The sequence below is a fragment of the Strix uralensis genome, chromosome 7, assembly GCF_047716275.1.
Source record: "Strix uralensis isolate ZFMK-TIS-50842 chromosome 7, bStrUra1, whole genome shotgun sequence".
Classification (NCBI taxonomy): domain Eukaryota; kingdom Metazoa; phylum Chordata; class Aves; order Strigiformes; family Strigidae; genus Strix; species Strix uralensis.
The window spans coordinates 4,603,879-4,625,159 of NC_133978.1; the positions used below are offsets into that span (position 1 = coordinate 4,603,879).

The following is a 21,281-nucleotide window of genomic DNA, read 5'->3' on the forward strand; positions in this document are numbered from 1 at the left end:
AAGGGGGAGAAAAAATTATTACACCTTTCCAGAGCTGGGAGGGCCAAGCCTGGAGCGGCCGGCGCTGCCGTGGTTGCTGACCCCCGTTGCCGGGTCTGGGACGGCCCCGGGAGCGCTCCGGGGTGCTCGAAGGGCGGCCACGCGCTCCAGGTTTGCTTCGAGGGGAGCCACCGCTTCTGCACCATTTTCACAGCGGGACGTCGGTGCTCCCGGGGCATGCCTCCCTCCCGCTCCTTCCCCTCCTCTCCCGCCGTGTCCCCTCGCCCCAAATCCTCCCTTTTTCACAGCAAAACGAAGGCTCTTCCCCGGCTTCCCGGCCCCGCCCCGGCGCCCGTGGCGCCATCGGGGCGCCCCAGTGACGCCATCAAACCGCGCCCCCCTCCCCCCCCCCCCCGCCCGCCGCCGCCATGGAGTCGAACAGGGACGAGGCGGAGCGGTGCATCGGTATCGCGCTGGCCGCCGCCAAGGCCAACCAGCCCGACAAGGCCCGCCGCTTCCTGGAGAAGGCGCAGCGCTTGTACCCGTCGCCGCGGGTCCGCGGTGAGCACCGGCGGGGGCCGGCCGGGCGGTGGCGGGGCGGAGGTGGGGGGGGGGGGAGGCGGGAGGCGGGAGGCTGGAGGGGGGGGGGCGGGCCAGGGGAGCGGGGCCTGGGCCGCCGTTGCCGCGCCTGACCTCTCACCCGCCCCGCGCATGCGCCCTGCGCTCCCGGCGGGCCCTGCGGGGGCCGGGCCCGGCCCTCGGGGGGTGTCCGCGGGGGGAGACGGGGCTGCTCCGAGCGGGGGGTTCGGTGTTCCCCGGGGCGGCTGCTTAGCGGCCGTAACCTGTGCCCGCTGGCGTGTGTCCTCCCCGGAGCTGTCCCACAGCGATTGACGGGAGGGGAGGGTTTCTGGCCGGAGAGGGGGACGGGAGGAGGTACGCCAGGAGCAGAGCATGGTGCTTTTAGTGCCTCCCGAAATTCTCGCTGGTTTTGTGCCCCTGACCCGCGGGTGGGCTGTGGGGCCGCGGTCACGGCCGCTGGTGGGAGCGTCGCTGCGAGGTTGTGGCTGTGGGGAGAGAGGGGGCTTGGCAAGGCGGGAAGGAAGTTCTTGGTGGGGCTGCAGAAAGCCTCCCTCTCCCTCCCCTCTCTCCCTCCCCTCTCTCCCTCCCCTCTCTCCCCCTCTCTCTCCCTCCTCCTCTCCTCCCTCCTCTCCCTCCTCTCCCTCTCCTCCCTCCTCTCCCTCTCCACTGCCCTGCAGCTCCATCCCTCCCACAGAGGTGCTACCACACTGGCCCTGGGGAGCAGTTTTGGGCAGGTTTCAGGCAGGCAAACAGGCCGTGTTTGAGCAAGTGTTGCTTCTCGTTTCGTACATCCCACGTAAATACCCCAGCACGGCTACTGCAGTTCATTTCAGCACACATAAAAAATAATCTTCTTTCCTGAAGACCTTCTGCCAGTTTTATGGGTTTTGAGGAACGATCTCATTTCCTGGAAGCTTTACGGTGTACGTAATAAATGCGTCACAAAAGCAACTGGGAAGTGGTTTGCAGAAGCAGCCAAACACAATTCTTTCTCCGTGTGTTCCTATGTTGCAGAAATTTGTGCAAAGGGCTGTAGATACTATTTTTTTTTCCTTTTTTTATTCTGACGGACCTTATCTGAGTTTTGATTCTTTGACTGTGTCCTGTAGAGAGCCCAAGGCTTCCTGTAATCCTTTCTTTGGTTGCACAAGGCCTCTTCCCATTCCCTCAAACGCAGCGTATCAGCCTGTCATATGTGCGGTGTGGTTGTCCTTCCCATTCAGAGTTTATACTTCTGCAAAATTACTGGGTAGGAAAAGTGACTTCTGGAGGAAAAAGCATGGGATGGCACACAGAAAGGCTCACCCTGACAAGGATTGCTCTCTGAGGCGCTCTGCTAGGGCATGCACCAGAAAAGCAGATCTGGATGACAGCAAGCACCAGTTTGCAATGTAAAGCAGTCACGTTTTGCCTTAATTCTGTGGCCTGGGACAGCCAGAATAAAAGGTGGGATATGTACAGTTAGAGAACTGGAGCACAGGGGAGAAAAGCCGAGGAAAGGAGGGCAGCAGGGCTGGTTAATGTAAATACAGTGTGCTAATTTGTGGCCAGACCCACCCAAGCTGCTGGTACAAGTTTCACGTCTGAGCTGCCGCACAGGGACCCTTCGCTTGATGTCCTGCTGGTTGCTTACTCGTGTGCTTTGGGTCTGTAGTTGTGAAATGTTGCCAAAGATCCCACAGTTGCACGGTGGCCCTTGAGTCTTTACGTAGTTCATGTTCCCCTGGGAAATCTTCTCTTTTTCATGAGTTACACTGGATTTGGCAGCAATCAGCAACGTGGACCTTGCGCAGCCGGCGCTTCAAACTCTGACCCCGGCTGGGTCCTACAGGTGTCATCACAGGATCAGCAAAGGGTTTTGCAAGGGGATTTCAGCAAAAAATCTTATTCTGTGTAAACGCAGCCAGGCACGCTGGTATAGACAGAGTCCCACTGGTTGCCTTTAAGCAGGATTTTTGGGAAAATTAACAGAAGTTGAAGAAATGTTGGCTAATAAGCGAGGTAGAGTGATCCAAAGCACATGCTTGGTAGGGAGCTGAGTTGGCAGAACTGAAAACTAATTTAGCCATCTCTGCTTCAGTAGTTTATGAATTTGCACTGTGCTGTGACTGCACGGAGGACCGGCGTGGCTTTGGGATGCAGAAGCAATAAGACTGGGGCTGTAAAACAAAACAGGACTGAGCTGTGGCCATACGTGGACTGCTGTGGTTGGTTTGGGGAACCACACCGCTAAAAATCTCTTGGCAAGCTGTAGGGAACTGAGCCCAAAACAGCAAGAGTGGGGTGGGTGGAGGGGCAGCATCGCGAGACGAGCTTTAAAAGCGCCTGGCGGTTTGCTCCAGGTTTGGAAGGAGAAAAAGCAAAGATTATAATTTTGTGAACAATCTAATGGTATAAATAAGAGCAAGAGAAGGATTTATTTTTCTGAAAGCCAAAATCCATGAAGCCCCCAAGCTCAGAAGCTCATCCAGTGAGTTCCTGCTCGTTAGCCCGCTGTCATTTTTATCCTTCATCCTGTAACAATTGCCTGTATTGGCTGTTGGATTACTGAGCGGTTTTTTCTTGCCCCTACAAGCTCTGTGGGGCAGATAGCATATCTTGGCTCATCTCTTGGCCTGCAAGCGTTGTTTGCGCTTGCATAAAGAACGTGATACCCCCATAGTGCAAGGTCTGTAACATGCAATCTGCAGGAGATGAAACGTCCTTCTCGGTTCTAGGCTCAGGATAAAGGACTGCAAGCTCGTCAACTTACTGATGCCTTTGTAAATAACATTGTCTGCTTTTAATCGTATTATGTGTGCTTATTCTGCCCATTCTTTTTAATGGGGAGGCAGTACATAAATTTCAGAAACTACAGGCGTGAAGAGGTCAGTCTGATACTCAGTTCACAAAAGACAAAAATAGTTTAAAAAGGTGGTGCTATCCAGCTGCCAGGGAAATGCACGGTGGAAAGATACTTCTGTGCTTAGAGGAGTCTTGGTTGGTTTCGGTGTTGTCAGCTGTGTGGTTAGGCCAGGCCTGAATGTTTGTGTCCTCTTGGCTGAAAAGGATGGAGGACAGCACCTGAGCCTTGCAAGGAGGAGGCCGTAGTCCGCAGCAGTTTACCTGATACGCATGTGCACTCCTCTTAAGGAAAGGGAAACTGAATTTACACAATTCGTACTCAGTAATTGAGAGAGAAGGTGGTTTTCACAGCTGCTTCTACACACGTTCAATATGTAGGTAAGACAGGGCCAGAGAACAAAGCACCCTTCTGATTCATGTGTTACAGGTCCTGTCATGTGCTGGCAGCAGTCAGTGCTGCAGCTCTCTGTCCCCGAAAGGGGAGTGTCCCCCTGTGACTGACATCCCACGGTATTATTTCTAAGCTCTCTAAAGATATGACATTGGCACAGAATTTACCCAGCACAGTAGACTCTCAAAGGCAGGAGATAAGGAAGAATAACATGCTTTATAATATGCTAAGGAACAAATGTAGAAATGCTTTGCTGTTAAGGAGAGATGGGGGGGGCGGGGAGGGGAAAGAGGACAAGGATGCACTGCTTTGGTGATCCGCTGTGGCTCCCGGCCTGTCTGGCTGCGTAGGCCTGGGGTTTTGGTGGAGGTTGCATGTGTAGGGAGAAGCAGGCAGTATCTTCAGCAGTAGCCCCTCTCATCTAAGCAAGAAGCAGCAGGAGCTCGGGGGTTCCTTGGGTGAAAAGGTGAGGAGGGGCTTTCTGACGAAGGGTGGGGGGGTCTTAGAGCAGTGGCAGGGAGGAAGGGGGTCTCTCTTATGGGAGAGCTGGAAGGGCAGGTTGAGCTTGGCAGTCTCTTAACTTCTTTTTTTCATTCCTTTTCATCTTTTTCACGTTTCAGTTCTGCTTGAATCACTCAACAAGAACGAGCAGTCGGCCAATGGCCAGTCCCACTCCAGGGAGTCCGCAAACCCTCAGTTCAAGAAAATGAGCGGAGACTTCTCGTCGGCCAACGGAGAGGCCGGTGGGGAGGCCCCCAAGGGCTACACTCAGGACCAGGTGGATGCAGTGAAAAGGTGCGTGCACAGCTCTCCATGGCTTCAACCCGCAGTTTGCTTGAGTTTATCACATGATACCAGTCTGTTTTTCACAGCATTATAAAAATTTCAGCTTTGAACCATATCGAGTGGTTTTTGACTGGCTGGCTGTTAAAAGCATAACTAGGAGGATTTATAGCTACGGCAGCCCTGGGAGGCAGCTGGATTGAGTCTACAAGGGATGAGATTTTCCCCCAGAGGCATGCACGAGGGCTAGAACTGTAAGCACATAGGCCTCTTCCTGGCTGAGGTCCAAGGAGGCATTTTGGATGCATTCATCTTATGGACTTCACATTCATGTTTGCTTTAGTGTTACTCAGTAACACCGTGAAAAATCCCATGTGCTCCTGAGATCCTGTAGGTGGGAGTCATGGCTCAGAGCTTGAGTAGGCAGCCCTCCTGCTCCACGCTTTGGTCTAGAGCCATCTCCCTCTGTCCTGATGATATTCTGCTCATGGTCTCTCTTAGAGCCTGATAAAGTAGAAATCCATCGCAGGATGCTTCACTCTGTTAGCATGATACACTTCTAAAGCTTCTGCTGGAAAGTCCCAGAACATGTTTATCCAGTCACCTGTTTTCCAAACCCTGTTTCAAGCTGTTCTTGATTCCTTTCTACCATTTCCAAATACTGGAAGTTGAAGGGCTGAACTGCAGGCAGTCACGTGGTAAACTTTGTTTAAGGTTATGGGCACGGTCTGAATTGCGTAAGAACTGCTCTGGCTATTGGACTACGTCACCCCTTTCTCCAAAAACCCCAGCCTGGTGTACTCTGTCTCATCAAAGTCACGTGAGAAGGAGAAACCGTCGCTGGGCTGTGAGGGTACCCAGAATGAACAGGGCTGCGTGCACAGGCCTGGGCAGCTCCCTCTTTCTTCCTCTAGAATTCAGCTGATGTTATTTTTAGGTCTGTGAATTAACTGAGTCTGAGGAGAGTGGGGGGGGAAGCCAATAGCCCAGCTATCTTTCAGATCCTGGCCTGCCATTTGTAGTCCCTCCCAAAGAGCCTCCAAAACGTGAGCATGATGAATCTGAAGCTTGTTTGCCAGTCACATTCCTTTACGGGTGATATTATTGCCTGAGGAGAGGCCCTTCTACCTCTACTGGCTTGACTTGTTCTGTGAGAGTGTTTGTGTGCTAGTAATGCAGGCACAGCGGGAATGAGTCTGTGACAAAAATTGGGTCACCCGCTGAGGAGCTAGAGCTGAGTAAACCAGAGTTCACTGAACGACATCGATCGAAACTGTGATGCGTGAGATGTTGCAGAGTTTGACGTATTCGATGAAAAGTGGTTTTCACAGCTGAAACTGTCTGTGTTTTCTCCCCTCTCTACTGACAGGGTAAAGCAATGCAAAGATTACTATGAAATTCTGGGAGTAAACAGAGAAGCTTCTGATGAGGACCTGAAAAAGGCTTATCGGAAACTTGCACTGAAGTTTCACCCAGATAAGAACCACGCACCAGGGGCTACAGAGGCATTTAAAGGTAACGAATGTTCCCAACTTTGTGATTTGCCCCCAACTATCACTATCACAGTGGTGGTGCTGAGTTGGACTAGCAAGGACTCTTAAAAACAACCTCACGAGTCACGTAGCATGAAATAAAGCTCTTCTTTGTAAAGTTTTCTCTCTTCTGAACTGGTTGTATTATGAACAACTTACAAGCTTACAATAATAAACAGAGGTTGGCACAGGTAGGATTCACCTCTGCTGGTCAGATAAGGAGAAGCCTGCCTTCCTTCCCTTTCTCCTTAGCAGCCCTTCTCATGTGTTGTTCCAGCCACCTGCCATGCTGCTCAGGAGGAAATTCCCTTGGGATTTTAACCATCCTCTTTTTTGGGGAAATGCAGGAGCATTCACTGAGCAGGGAGAAGCTGTGAGTCCTGCAGCTGTCCAGCATGGGGCAGGTGCTGGGGTGCACCCCTGTCCACTGACAAATCCCAGTAAGTTGTGCAGCACCAGAGGCAGCTGTTGAGTTCACGAATCCCTCGAGGGAAACGTTGCTGGACGGGTCCGATGGCAGGAAACTCATCTTCAGAACTGGTATTTAGACTCTTCCACTCATTGAGCATTTCAGGCAGCCAGGAAGCCTTTGGGTTTCTAAGCCAGCCCTCAGCACCTGACTGTTTGAAAGGTTGTGGATGGAGGTGGTGGGTAGAAACCCCAGGTGAAAATTTCTAGGGCAAAACTGCACCAGCCACGCAACTGAGCCCAGCCAGCACTCAAAAAAGGTCACCAGGAGCTTCCGTTCTGCTGCAAAGAGCCCAGTGCTCAGGGCCTCTCTACAAACGCAGCAGGGATGTTTCCTGGGCAATAAGATACCTTAAAACTGGAGTAATTTTCCAGAAGAAATGCTATTGCTTGGGACATACAACTCCATTTTCCCTTGCAAGCTGCGGAAGTTTGATTATTATCGTTGAGCTAGATGCAGAACTTGTTGCTGCCAGCTGTACAGCACTGGTTTTGCAGTGTTTAGCCATTTAAATAATGTGGTCTGATTCTGGCCATCTTGGGAGTGAAATGCCTGAGACTTCTGGAGCAGGGAGCAAGGCTAGCCTGGTGTGAGTGTACTGATACAGTATTCGGGTAAGCTTCTAGTAGACATGAATTCAGCAGTAAAAGTCTTATGTAAGGTTTGTTCAAGTCTTTTAAGACTTAAATCCATAACAGATAAGTGTGTTGGTGTTAGCAAATAATGAGCTGACCCCCAGCTACTTGGGAGAGCCTGTTTTAGTATGGGGGACAGATTAAAGAGTGAGCCTCTGCAGACATCTGTGTACGCCGCATGTGCACTAAGCTGCTGTTCGATAGTTTATCCTTCAATCCTTGCTAAGTGGCGAAAGGCAGGTTTCTTCACCTGTAATCTTAAATAATGATGTTTGCTGAAGGCTTTGACAAGAGTTACGTGCCAGAAGTCGTGCGTTAAGCAAGGTGCCCTTTATCCTCCAGTGCAGAGCTATCTGCACTCAGGTTATCTCTCCTCCAAGCCTTGCCTCGTTGGCTCCCCCGTCCTTCAGCCCCCGAGCTGAGCTTCTAGTTTGCAGGGCTCGCTGAAGTCCAGCTGTTTGGTTCCAGAGGGTGAAGGGGGGGGGAAATGTGCACTGCTATGGGGATTTTAGTTAATTTTTTCTTACCTTGATGTATTAGCTGAAGTCTGGGCATTCGTCTTCCCAGTGACAGCTGATAAAGCGTTACGTCTTGTCCTGAGACCTTGTCTCAGTCCATAGTTGCAGTTGGCTGCAGTCTGTCTTGTGGCAGATTTGCATCACTACCTTTGGCTGACATTGGAAAAAAGAGTTGAACCTGGTTACTTGGAGCTGAAATCCTGATTTGGAATGAGGTGTTTCTTGGGCTTTGTCAGCAGAAAGTCAGACAATGAAGAAAACTCTGAACTGCTCCATTTTCGTTGCTTAACTGCACAGTTTGAAAGAACAAGCTAAAATATGCTGAGAGTCAGTCCATGTTGTCCGGCTTCCTTGTCTGATTGTAGAAATGTTTGCTCTGTGTGCACTTACTATAACCAAGAAGGAAACAAGTGTATTGACATTACATCCTCCACACTCCAAATCTCTAGCCCAAGAAGAAACCATGCACCTCGATCTGACTACGGGGAAAATCTCAAATCTTGGAGTTAAATCTCCTCCAAAGGGCATTTATCTCCCTTTTTTATCACTTCTGCCCCTGCCTTTTATACACCAGCCAACTACTGCCATGAACATTTTTGCCTCCTTGCGACACAGGGAGGAGGGAGGATAGACTCTGCAGTCACGCAGGGAGGCTCTTGGGTCCGTTGACACAAAGGGGAAGTGGGACCATGTTGAGAGAGAAATAGGAGGGTGGCAGGCAGATGTTCTGGTAGAAGGGCTCAAACGTGCTGAACTTGGAAGGAGAGTGACCTGGGGAACTGGCAGGGGTTTCGTTCCAGTACATTTCCACCGTCCCAGGCACTGTTTAACAGTCCTTGTAATTATACACCTTACCTCTGACATCTGGAAATTTTGAAGTTCATAGCTGACAGACACCATTTCTGGCCAACATTTCCTTACTAGCTGTTACAGGGGGGTTTAAAATCTCTTTCAGTGATCTAGCCTGTATTTAAATTCTTTGCAGTTCTGGTTTTAGGCTATGATACTGAATTCCCTCAGTGCCATTTTTGAATAAAATTTGTCAAGTAAAATCATATTTTCCTATACAGTTGCTTACGGCTGCAGGATTTGAGCATTAGTTGTTCAAAAGGAACAACAAGTTTAATTAAGTGAAACGTATGGCTGCTCTACAGCCAGTATTTCCTTCGCAGTTCATAGTTTCATTCATCTGAGAGGGTTTCTCTAGGGACATATACCAAATTCATACTGGTCATATCATAACCCCTTCATTTGAATTCATTAAGGCCTTTTTCAGTGAGTCTCTTGGTGTGCTTTCCTTCTGTCTGTGTTTGCCAGAAAAGCGTGCCGGGTACCAGTGCTGCGCCGCTGAAGTAGCCTGTTGAAAAGACGTGGGTAGTTAAGAACCTCATTCGTGTCATGAGAAAGGCAAATCCTGGCAGTTTGCAGGGCTAAATGTATTATCTGTAGAAGAAAGAAGCTAATCGCTTCCTTACTGTCAATATTTCAGCCATTGGTAACGCGTACGCGGTATTGAGCAACCCAGAGAAGAGGAAGCAATATGACCAATTTGGAGACGAGAAACTCAACCCTGCTCGGCACGGACACAGTCATTCGGACTTCCACCGTGGGTTTGAGGCAGACATCTCCCCCGAGGACCTCTTCAACATGTTTTTTGGTGGTGGTTTTCCTTCTAGTAAGCACGTTAAACCTTAATCTCTTGAATGGGACCCGATCCTTTTGACAGAGCAACAGTGCAGTAGTGATTTATTTGGCCGTGCAAGGATCACTGAGTTTGGTGAGAGAGAGTTCTCCTTCACACATGACCTAAGCACCTAGAGTTTTCTAAATTGTTCAGGTGGGTACTTGGAGAACTCAGCATCCAGCAGGTAATACCATCAGAGCTGGACTTCTTCGCAACTTCAGGTATTTGTTTGCATGCTGGCAACATCAGCTGTTACAAGGTTGACTTGGACGTTAGAACAGAAAATGACTTGTTTTAAGGCCGGTTGTAAAAATAATCCTGTTTTGAGGAAGGCTTTCCTGCCTGCTGGTTTTTCAAGTTGAATCTTCTCATCAGAACAAACTATGGTTAACACCTGGGCCTTGTTGTTGATCTGTATCTGCTCTGCCACGCAGCTGAAGCGGTTTCTCAGAGATCAGTGTCCACTTCCTTCTTTCCACTGTGTCCCGTAAAAAAGAGGAAAGTGTTATTTCTACAGCATAATTTAAACCTCTTACCTGAAGATTAAATCTGTATCCTGTCTATCCACAGTGCTGATCACGGTTCGGGTAGCAGGAAGGAACAGCGTGACTGTTCCTTCACTTGATCAGTTCTGAACAAAAAGGCACAGATTTAATATAAGGATAAGGGTATTTTAGAGGACTCCCTCATATTTGCTGTAGTCATATTTGGCTGGCAGTGAAGGCAGTGGTTACTTGACCTCTGTGGACCAACTTGGAAAAATAAATATTTTTGTTTCAATTGAGAAGATTTACTCTGGTAGCTCTTTCCGATCTGGTATGTAAGAATTAACACACTAACATCAAGTGCTTGCAAAGGCAACTTGAAGCCCTTTGCAGCATTCATGTTCTGCCTGTCAGAGAGGTAAAGCTGCTCCAGTAAAAACAGCAAGTTGCTGTTTTAGCTCAGGCTTTTTTTCCTTTCCTCACTGTCCCAGGAGAATTCAGGACTGCCTTCTCAGCCAGTCTCCCTTTTCAGCTGTAGTTTTGACATTTAAAGCAAGACAGGGAAGAGCTCTGTTTTTAGGTGGAAGAACTGCCAAAATTACTTCTTCTTGTAATTGGTTTTAATCTAAAGTAAAGAAGCGAGGAGGCCTGTACAAGATATTCTCTCTACATGGCTGACCCTGCTTTCAGCAGGTGGTTGGACCTCGTGAGGTCACTTCCAACCTGAATTTCCCCGTGATCCTACAAAATCCTGTAGACAGATGTCAGTGCCCACCACCAGTTCTCCTTCAGATGTATCTGCTCGGTACACCTCAGGAATACTCCTTTTTCAGCTGCGGCTTATATAGCTCATTTTGTAAGTGTTGGCTTCAGGTGATGAACAGAATTTTTTTGTATCAATTCTTTTCTCGGTCTCCTGTGGAGTCCCGTATTCGCTTTGCCCTAAAGCTACAGCCATCTCTGTCAAGACAGCGTGATGGAGTGGCTGGAGTCCAGGGCTGCTGTGGCTGTGTGGCCTGCTGGCCAAAACTACAGACACGCAGCCCGTGCGCTGGGACATAGGCAGGGATCAGGAGTAGCCCAAGTCTGTCAAATCACCATTTCACTGAGACACCCCAGCTGCAGCCTGGAAGCAGCCCGGCGGGGCAGATGTGCTGTCCTTCCTCCAGCTCTGAGCTGGCTGGTGTGCTGCTGGCTACGTGACGTAGGCTGAACTGAGAGCGGTGGTAACGGCAGATCAGATCGACATGAGAGCACAGCGTGGATTCCTTTACAACCTCCATGTCCTTATATTTTCGCTGAGTGTGGCCTGAACCAAAGAAACAGATCAAGCCCATTCTGACAATGCTCAAAGTTAAAATTCCTGAGCTTGCTGTTGTTTATTAGCACACAGTCTACTTTTTTCTGTTGTGTTTTTATTGCTGAGGCTGACATGGAACATGACCGCCTTCTGTGGTTCCTTCCTGGCCAGCCAGCACCATCTTACATGCTCTGACTTCTTGTGTAACTGTTTTCTTTTGCCCGTAGGTAACGTTCACGTATACAGCAATGGTAGGATGCGATACACCTACCATCAGAGGCAGGACAGACGAGAACATCAGGGTGACGTAAGTGGAGAGCAGGCGGGGGGCTGGGGAGTCTAAAGGTTTTTCCGATACGAGCTAGTTGCTGTGGCGGTCTTGTGAAACAGTCCTGCTCGTTTCCACCCCCCTGAACAGAAAGCTGGAGTCATGGGAAGTGAGCTGCCTTCAGAATTTACGCCAAGTTGTGGTTTAATTTACTGGTGGTTGTTCTTCTGGGACTCTCATAGCTGTTGTCCAGTGGGGAAAATGCTGGTGTGCCTTGGAACAGTGCTGCCTTGAAATAAGAATGCACCAGTGAACTGTAGCTGTCTTTACCACAGAATAAGCATCTCCTTTCTGATTTAATTCTGTGATCTCAAAAGGTAAATCCACTTTTCAGATAATGTGGATACTCGTGGCTCCTCCCAACCTGAACTCATTCTCCCTTTTATTCCAGCATTGAAGATAGCCTGTTCCTAATCTGTGATGCTTAATTAACCAAGGAAGACACTTTATAGCATGAGCTAATTTTTTGTTTTCCCATCACAGAAAATCTAAGTATATCCCCAGCATTCCCAAGCCCTCTGGTCTAGAGAAGTGAGAGTGATGGACTTACTATTTAAGAGACCAGGGTTATATATTGAAGATTACTATTTTCTTGGGATAACCAATTATATTTTTTAAAACAAACAACAAGAACTTCCTGAATATTTTTTCTCAAGCTTAAAGGAGAAAATGTACCCTGCTGCTGGAACTGACGGGAGCTCAGGGGGTGAGGTAGAGGGGGAATTACTTTCATCTGACACTGAAGAGTGGGGAAGGCTTTCTGTTAAACCAGTTCTACTCACTAGCACAAGCAGAACAGAAACCACATGTGTTCTGGAAAAAGAAAATACGGACATGAGGCTTCTGAAATTCACTGACAAGGTTTCTTTCCCCTGCCAGTCCCCTCTGCCCTTTGTCACATATGGAGAAGGGGCAGTGGGTTTGGACCTTTGGAGTCGCACTGCTGTTTCTGGAGGGGAACTGTGGGCTGGGGTCCCCCTAGTTATTTTGGGGTGCCTCCTGAGCCGAATGCCTGCGAAAAGCAGGAGAATGGAGGTTGTCTTAGGGCTGGGAGGGAGGGAGGGAGGGAGAGCAAGTGGTGCTACGGGATCCTTGCGTACAAGTGTATGGGTGGCACTCCACTGTGTGTTTCTGTTCCTTCAGGGTGGCCTTGGGCTGTTTGTCCAGCTGATGCCTATCCTCATCCTGATCATCGTGTCTGCTCTCAGCCAGATGATGGTCTCCAGCCCACCCTACAGTTTGAGCCAGAGGCCGTTAGTACCCATTACTCTTAAAATTTATCCAGCTGGGGTGGGGTTTGGGTTCTGGAGGGCAGGGTGGCATGATGGGGTAGGAATCTAGGCTTTCTGTTTTCCCTGTTTGGTTTTGGGTGTTTTTTTTTGCTTTATCTCATCACACCATTGCTCTTGCTGCCAGATGTCTCACACATCAGCAAAGGCCTCTTGGTTCTCAAACAGGTCTTGAGATGGGAGGTGTGGGGAAGGTTGGAAGGTGCTCATTTGCCTAAGGGAGGATGTTCTTTGAAGGGACCTTCTGCAGCCCATACCCATACCTGGGTGTGACTGTCTGAGAAAGGGACAGATGAAATGACTTTGAGAGACTGTAGCCCAGCACCAAGATCCCATAAACAGAATAAATTGAGGTGTAGAGTTAAACTGGGGTGTGAAAAGCAAGAGCCAGGTCTGTTCTTCATGAAAGCCTCAGCTTATGCCTAGTACAAAGCAGCAGAGGAAGACAAGAAGGAATGAAGGACACTCCTGTAGAGTAAAAGACACTCCCAGAGAAATCCCCTATTTTTGAGCTCTGATCTTGCCATGAGATGGCTATGGCCAGATATTTACTATGCGAAAGTGAAGCTGTTTCACTCTAGATCCTGTGGAAATGCCCCGATCTGCTCACTTGGCTGACAAATGAAATGAGTCTATTCTTACTCACTTCGCAGTGCCAACAAAGAGTGGGAAAACAGGCTTGATTTCTGGCTGCTTGCATCATTCTTGACAAAAGCTTAATGTATTTTCTGTGGAAGTTCCTTATGTGTATTTAAAGAGGGTAGATTGGGTTACAGCCAGTGGGCCCTGTTTAGTTTCACAGGTGACAACATTTGCCATTGATCATGTTAAATACTATAAAACCCAGCTTAGCTTTTGGGTCCAAGGTAAAGACTAAAAAGACTATGACATTAGTGCTTGGAACCGAAAGATGGAGCAGTTTTGAAGAGGGCACAGTTAAGGGTTATTCTGAGAGGCTAAAGAGTATTGAGATGTGATTTCTGCAGTTGATATTAGGGCTATAAATTTAAGCATTATATATGTTTTATACTGGTGAAAAGGGGTGAGAAGATGTTCAGCGGAGGGCAGGGATCTGCTTCCAGCCCCGCCAGCTGTCAGAGAAAAGCCATCCCCGAGCCCCGGGTGTTTCTCTGCTGCTCGGTTCCCCGGTCCCTGTGCTGTCCCCATCTCTGCATGCTCAGGTGGCAGCAAGCGAACCGATTCCCAGTCTGGCTTTGCACAAGGGCAGCAAATGAGCTGGTCCAGCCCTCCGACATCCTTTCTGAGCGACCAAGGCACTTCAAGTGAAATTAGCTCAGGAGCAAACGGCGTGCTGTGCCGGCAGGCGGTGCTGCTCCATCGCTGGCTCGCTTGTGCAGGCAGCCAGGCCCCTTTTGCTGCCTGATGTCAAGGGAAATGCTGTGCTTGGCTGGCGTTCGGCAGGGAGCTGGAGCTTGCTGCACTGAACTCAGCAAGCAGGAGGCGAGAAGCTTTTGAACCCGGTGAGGTTTCAGTGACACGCGGAGATTTTAATGCCACTTCTTGACAGCGAAGCTGTCACTGAGAAAGGGAGAGTCCTAAAGAACCATTTGTCGCTCCATTACCTTTGTAAATCTTTTCCGAAAACCAGCTTTCTGCTGAAAGACCTGTCTGGCTGTGCGCCTGACTGTGCCACCCTGCTCTTCAATAACACCTCATCAAATTTGCCTGATTTAATTGCATGTCTCACTTCAGGTGGCAGGTTTCTTGCGCCAGGTCCTGCCCTTATTTTCCGGCTTTACACTTAAGCTGCTGCTGGAGCTCAAATACTCTTTTGAGGGCACGCTTTGTAGCCTCCATAGTTCATCTTTAGACAGAAAAGGAATATGAACTTTGGGAGAGCTTAGGGCTCTGTCTTGACAGGTAAAATAGTGAGCTGAGCTTCTTCCAGAGTGGCTGGAGATGCGTTAGCCTTTCTCTTGAAAAATGCCAAGAGAGCGTTTTGGTCGTGTTCAGTCTGTCGGGTTACCCACCACTCGTCCCTGAGTGCTGGACCTTGATGAAACGTGCAGGAGTCTCTGAATCACTCCTGTAAACCCTGATAACAGACTGAAGGGCGAGCCGGATGAGTTAATGTTTATACCTGGCTTAAGAATCAGGCTCGCTTTTAATGCAGCAGCCAGCTGGTATTTATTATGGGGAACTTTGGGCACGTCTCCAGATGGAGCTGTTCCTGATGAATCCAGGGTTTGGGCACAGGTCCTGTGTTACAGCTTGCAAACACGCCCTAGTGCGTATCTCTAGGTTTGCTGGAGCGTTGGGGAAAACAAGTACACGGCTTTTTCTGAAATGCAAATCCACGGGGGTAGGGTAAGAAGAGGTTTCCTTCTAGAAAGCACTTTCTGTACTAGTTGGCGCAGGCTCGAGTGCAGAGCGGGTCTAATTTTGTTCTTGCAGCAACAGTGTTCGTTGCAGCATGTGATGTGGCAGAGGAAGCTGACGCTCTTGGGGTTAGCTGATCTCTCAGCAGAGGGGACCGGGTTCGACCGACGGGCAGCCTTGCTGAGCGAGGGGGGGTTGCTGGGGAGCTGGGACAGCCCGCCCCGGCTCTGCCCTCGCCTCGGCGCTGCCGTGCTCCTCCGCGCAGACGCCGTTCTGCCTCGCTGGCTGCTCTCGCCCCAGAGCTTCACAGCCATCCCCGGGGCTCGCCGCCAAAAACAGACGATGGTGTTGTCGGCAAGGAAATTGCAGAGAGATTTAATTAGTCCTGAAAATTCTAATGAACACTTTATTTTAAGTGGGTTTAGGCCTTGGGCAATCTGCCTCAGAGTTATGTCTGTATTCAGGCTCTGCCCACCTAGCTAGAGGCCTGGCAGGTTTTCTCTCCCTGTGTTGGCGTTGCATTTCCACAAGAAATGCTTCTCCTTTCCAAACCTTCGAGTCTGTGGATGCATAGGAGTGATGTATGTTTTCAGTGGTTTGGTACCGTGGCACGTTGCGCATTCTAAAGAGAGCCGGGAGCTTTTTGCTGTGCCCTTGAAGCGTGTCCTACACTGTTCTGCCTCTTCCCCCTGAACTAGGTCTGTGGGTCACATACACAGGAGAGTGACAGAGCACTTGAAAGTCAGCTACTACGTATCTGAGAACTTCGCAGATGAATACACAGGCGCGAACCTGAAAAACGTTGAAAGGAGCGTGGAGGACGACTATATTGCAAACCTTCGAAATAACTGCTGGAAAGAGAAGCAGCAGAGTGAGTAGTGTGGGGTCAGGATCGGAGGGTCTTGGCTGCTGCATGAGGTCGGCTTTGGAAAGGTCTTTAACTGGGTTATGCTAAAGTTATACTTTAACATGGTGCGAGCACATTTCCTGTGTTGTTGACTTTTTTTTTTCTATCTGTGACTTTGTGACAAATCCAGTGTGTGGGGTTTTTTTGTTTTGTTTTGTTTTTTAATGCTGCTGTAGAACTGGTCAGACAGGAGTTGTGCCCCGGAGGTTCCGCTGCTGTGTCAGTAGGATATCTTTGATTTCCAATGAAGGGGAAAGGTTGCAGCCATCTGATTTTCAGGAGGCCCCCGATAGCTCTGTGTGATATTTTTAATTGTCGGAGGACCGTGTCTGAAAGTCTGCTGCCCAGCGTGTCCTCCATGAGCCCTAGAGGCGGGTCCCGTCAGGTTCCGAAGGCTTTCCCTGGGATGCATGAGCTGTCAGCAGACGTTACGCCCATCCTGTCCCAAAGGGCACAGGGCATTTCCTCAGCCTCATCCTGTGCTTCATCTCCCCTTGAAGCACCGGAGGTGCTTCAGAGCCCATGGTGGGACATGGCCTGGCGGGTGGGTCTCCTTCCACACTGTGTCTGTAACGCTGGGCTTTTCCCTTGGCAGAGGAAGGTTTGTTGTACCGGGCACGCTACTTCGGAGACTCGGATCTGTACCAGCGAGCACAGAGGATGGGCACCCCCAGCTGTAGCAGACTGTCAGACGTTCAAGCCTCTCTGCACGGATAGTCACCGCCTGCCCGCTCAGCAGAGGTCTAAGTACGAGCCGGTGACGCTTCCCCTGGCAGCAGAGCGGGGCACGATAGTGCTTTTCATACTTAAATCCCTGTTTGAGACACCGATCTTCACGAGTCTCCTCCGGATGCACACACGTCACGGGGGCGGGGGGAGCACCCCCCGCTGTCAAGCATACACTTGTTAATCGGGAAATTGATTTTGTTTAGTTTGCATGTCGGCACCCTCGGCTCTCCCCAAGCTCGCTGTTTTCTCTGGCGCTGTCGCTGTTGGGTCTCTAGGAACATGTTGGCGACTCAGCTGAGGTCTCGTCAGCCACGCGTTCGATACAGCAGCCGCGCACGCGCTGTGGCCCATTGGAAGTTTTTTACTGGCTGTGGCAGCCAGCAGCCACATTTTAATGAACCTGGTTTGGGTTGCTTTATTGTCTGTTTTACTGAAAAAGCTGCTATCCCCTGGCACTTGAAGCAGTACGATGACAGGGAACAGACTCCTACCAAACAGATGTTCCTTGCCCCCCCCCCGTTGCCTCCCATGACGCTCGAGGAGAACAAAGCAAATGGCCAGAGTTCACAGCAGGCTGTAGAAGTAACTGACTGCCTTAAACTGGGAATCAAAGGAGAAGCAGCTGAGGGGGAGTCTGGAAGACTCAGGGGTCGGAGAGCTTGAATTAAGGCAAGCCCAGATAGCGTGTGTGAGGCCGGGTGTGCCGGGTCACGGGAGAACTGCATGAAAATGATGAAAAAAATTGGCACAGAGTTTGGAGTCCTTTTTCTGCTTAATTGCCCGGGCTGATTTCACATACCAGATACTGCTGGGATGGCTGTAAAACATACAGGTCCCTCCTACCACAGAATTACTTGAAAACAGGGTTTCTATAGAAAATAAATCAGAGGTGAAGCTTGCACCAAGTGCTAGTAGTACAGGCACCATTTCGGCTTGCAGAGACTTCTTGGGGACATCAGACGTGTAGCTGCTTGATTTGTAGGCGCAAGTAAGGAGGTTTAGCAGGGGAGTTTTTGTGTGGCTTTCATTTTCCTTGGCACAGGGGGAGCACATCTGAAAGTTTGGCTTTTAAAGCAAATCCTCTGGTTCGCGTTTGGCCTTTTTTGGGGCATATCTTGTTTTTGGAACCGTTCTTACCTTGATACACCCGCTCTCTTGTTTTGATAACCGCGCCTCTTCTCTCATGATAGACCGGCATTAATTGCCTGCTTTTCTTTAATTGCCTCCCTGTACCCCTGGTCTGAAAAGAGAGCTGCTCTGAGGCAGAGGGCCCACCGCGGACTGAAACAGTGCGACCGAAACAGCTGCTGCCTGTAACGTGGGGGGGAAGGAAGGGGGAGGTACGGTGACAGTGACGTGCGATTGTCTGGAGACTGACACCGCTACCGCTTTTGTTCCCAGACTCTTGAAATGCCTGAAGACTTTTGGTGAAGTGCACTGAGCCGAAGTGACAGACTTGATATTTAAAAGAATCAAACCTTATCTTAAAAATGGAATTGGAGAATTAGCAACGCACAACTGCCCTCTTTCTTCTCTCTGCCTGCCTCCGCCGATCGACCTACGTCTCGGGCAGCGATTAGGACAGGAAATCAAGCTGCCCATCTTCCTCCTTCCCTTCTGACACCGCTAGCGTGCGACAGTCTCGTTGCTCCTGGGATCCCACAACCCTGAGAACAGACACGTAGAGTTGTAAAATAACACAAACTAACTGCAGAAGCCGTGAAGCCGAAGGAGACCCTTCGCGACTGCACCGGTCACTGCTGACGGAGAGAGAAATTGGACAATTTGGTGACAAAAGAAAACTTTAAAAATGAAAGAAAATATAATCTATTTAGAATTAATTTATAGCTGTATATATGTTGTACTTTTAAACTATGCAGGGGTTGGATGATTAAATTATTTTGTTTTCTGCCCGGTTTGTTAAACAGGGAAGCGGGAAGTCTCTTCCCAGGGTGTCTCGCTCTGCAGCGCTTTCCAGCCTGACCCACTAGAACCAGAGTCACTTTGCAGTTATGGTATTTTGCTTTCTGGAGGACAGCGGCGTCCTGCGGCTTGGGATGGCCGTACCTGCCTTTCAGGTTTTAATGAAAGAAATTCCAAATCTGTAGGGGGTAACAAAGAAATCAGGGAAACTGCCCAGATTTGTGGTGTGGTTTTGCAGTGTTGGCAGAAGCTGCGGCGGGTCAGCTGAGCCCCGACGTTGCACTCGGTGACGGGAAGGATTGTCCTGGATGGTTTTTGCTCATCAGTCGTTGAGTTTATTTGTGCACGTAACTTCTTTTTTTGCAGAGTCTGCTTTAATTTTGCCTCGTAATCAGCGTGCGGCGTTCGTTCTGTAAAGAGGGCTTTCCACGAGCCGTCTCCCTTTGTTGAGGTTTATTTTGTGTGTCCTACACTTGGGGTTCCTCACCCACCAGCACTCCTGTTTGCAGCACGGCCATCGCCTTGACAGCCTAGCTCTAACGTTTCCTAGAGGAGACCTGTAAAATACTGCTAATTCACAAGAAACGGAGCTTTCTATTGCTTCTGTTGAAAGAAGTTTTGCCGGGGGAGATCGGAGGGTGCGCCTGATCTCTCCTCGGAGCCCGCCAAGCTCTGCAGCGCGTCTCTCCCTCGATCGCCGTGGGGCAGGACCAGCGTTAGGGCAGCGTGAGGGTGCCCGAGGTTAAGAGCAAAGCCGGCACGAGCGGAGCTACCTTCTGTGGAATAAACTGGATTCTATTTTTTTTTCTGGTACTCTCCATTTTGTCTAAAGACATTTCCAGTGAGAAACATCCCCTGACACGCTCGGGGGAATGAATCAAAAGTGTGGCGGCTCCTGGGTGGGGTGGCAGGGGCTGGAAGAGGTGAGAGGTAAGGTGGGTTTATTTCTTTGTGATTAGGAATCCACGTGCTCTGTCTTCAGCTATTTATTTATTTTGCAAAACATCAGCCCTCCCGTTAACTGCGAGCCTTATCCCACAGCCACCATGACTTGGACCTGATTTCAAGGGGCTTTTTTTTTTTTTTTTTTTTTAAAATGATTCCTTCACCTTTGGAAGGAATTGGGTGGAAATACGGCATTTGGAAATAGCTCTTAATAGAGGCACAGGCTAGCTGGCATGAAGAGATCACGGGCAGGGGGGTTAAATAAAAATCGCGGTCGCAGGAGGTGGTGAATGTCTTGCACAATGGCATTCCTTACCCAGAGCCTGGCCGCCAAAACCTGATTATTTTTTTTTCGAGTAGTTACCCGTGGATGATAACGAGCGAGAAGGCGTAGATCCTAACGGATGCTCACAGAGGCTGTATCTCTCGATTTAGAATTAATTATACAATTGTACATCTATAAATAAATGTTTATAACGTGAAAGGCTCCGGCTGTGTTGGTGTCCTGCAGCTCCGTGCCCCAGCCAGCTCTGGTTTTACTGCTCCTTCTTCACGCCATCTTCGTCGCATCCACCCGGGCGTTCGGTGAATGAAATTCGGCGTCTTTGCAAGCCCCAGCGGCCGAGAGCCCCGGCGCTGCGGGAGGGAAGGAGGGGGACGCGATGGAGAGGCAGTGGTGCTCCCCGAGTTAGCAAGGGGACGTCTTTGCTTCAAACTGGTGCCACTGGGAAGCTCCCAGCAGGATGCCTGGTGCCAGGGGGTGGGGGCCGTGCCCTCCTCCCCTCCCACGGAAGCGCTGCTGTTAGCTGGCTGTCCACAGCCTCCTCTGGCCGAGCTCTTTTGGGGGATGCTTTATTCTCACCCCAGAACACCACCGTCCTGGCATTTTAAGGTCCCCGTGCGGGCAGGGCAGTGGGCAGGAAGGCTCAGCCTGCCTTTGTCCCGGGTGGAAACACCAGCTCGGACACGCTTCCCGATGGCGGCAGCTCAGAAGCTGCTGGCTCTTGGCCCAAAACGGGGGGAACCACTTGCCCTCAGGGGTTGGATTTGGGGTCCGTGCTCCCAAATGGGTCTCTTTTTCCCAATTCCCCCCTTCTTGGGGCAGCTAAAAGGCTTTTCCTGCAGCACCCAGAGCAGGCTTGACCCCACCTTGACCCCGGCGCTCCCCTCCTCCTCCTCCTCCCCAGCACCACGCACCAAAGGGCTGAAGGTTTGGGAGGTTTTTTTTCCCTTTTTCCCTTCTTTTCCCCTCTCTCAGAGGCCAGGGCTCACATCACTTCCATTTCCCCTCAGCGCTGCGTTCTCAGCAGGGGCGGTGAGTCAGCCCCGCCGGCCTCTCGCAACGCCCGCACCGGCACGCCAGCCGGGAGAGTCCGGCACGAACCAAGGCTGGGCAAACCCCCCCCCCGCCGCCACCGACACGAACCCTGCTCCATTTTTTTTGAATTCTGCAGTCGGGTCCACCCACACCCAAGTTTTTGGGGTGGTTTTGCTGCATTTCTGGTCATTCCCAGCCCGGAGTGATGGGGGATGGTGCTCTGTGTTTCACTGCGCTGGTCCCTGTCTGCTCATCAAAGGTGCAGGCAATTTGGGCTCCCCATTAGCTCCTTCCCCACCCAGC

The 21,281-nt window shown here is 50.2% G+C and overlaps 1 protein-coding gene across 3 annotated transcripts; it reads left to right on the plus strand.

Moving 5' to 3' along the window:
- Positions 1 to 386: 386 nt before the first annotated feature.
- Positions 387 to 20,144, plus strand: DNAJB12 (DnaJ heat shock protein family (Hsp40) member B12). 3 transcript variants are annotated; one of them, XM_074874199.1, is made up of 9 exons: positions 389 to 540; positions 4,414 to 4,588; positions 5,946 to 6,091; positions 9,220 to 9,405; positions 11,427 to 11,506; positions 12,671 to 12,780; positions 15,855 to 16,027; positions 16,659 to 16,810; positions 18,194 to 20,144. In XM_074874199.1, exons 1-8 carry the CDS (start codon positions 408 to 410, stop codon positions 16,778 to 16,780), a joined length of 1,125 nt encoding a protein of 374 aa, XP_074730300.1. In that variant the 5' UTR covers positions 389 to 407; the 3' UTR covers positions 16,781 to 16,810; positions 18,194 to 20,144. The 3 variants fall into 3 exon arrangements, with proteins under 3 accessions (XP_074730302.1, XP_074730300.1, XP_074730301.1); XM_074874201.1 differs by having other exon boundaries at positions 387 to 540; positions 16,659 to 20,144; XM_074874200.1 differs by lacking the exon at positions 389 to 540 and adding an exon at positions 4,100 to 4,259 and having other exon boundaries at positions 16,659 to 20,144.
- The last annotated feature ends 1,137 nt before the right edge of the window (positions 20,145 to 21,281 follow it).

Bases quoted from the DNA above. Each gene is read 5' to 3' on its own strand.
- DNAJB12 (XM_074874201.1), top strand. From the start codon at position 408: ATGGAGTCGAACAGGGACGAGGCGGAGCGGTGCATCGGTATCGCGCTG. The intron at 541-4,413 runs GTGAGCACCGGC...TTCACGTTTCAG, and splicing joins CCCGTCGCCGCGGGTCCGCG to TTCTGCTTGAATCACTCAAC. The intron at 16,028-16,658 runs GTGAGTAGTGTG...TTCCCTTGGCAG, and splicing joins CTGGAAAGAGAAGCAGCAGA to AGGAAGGTTTGTTGTACCGG.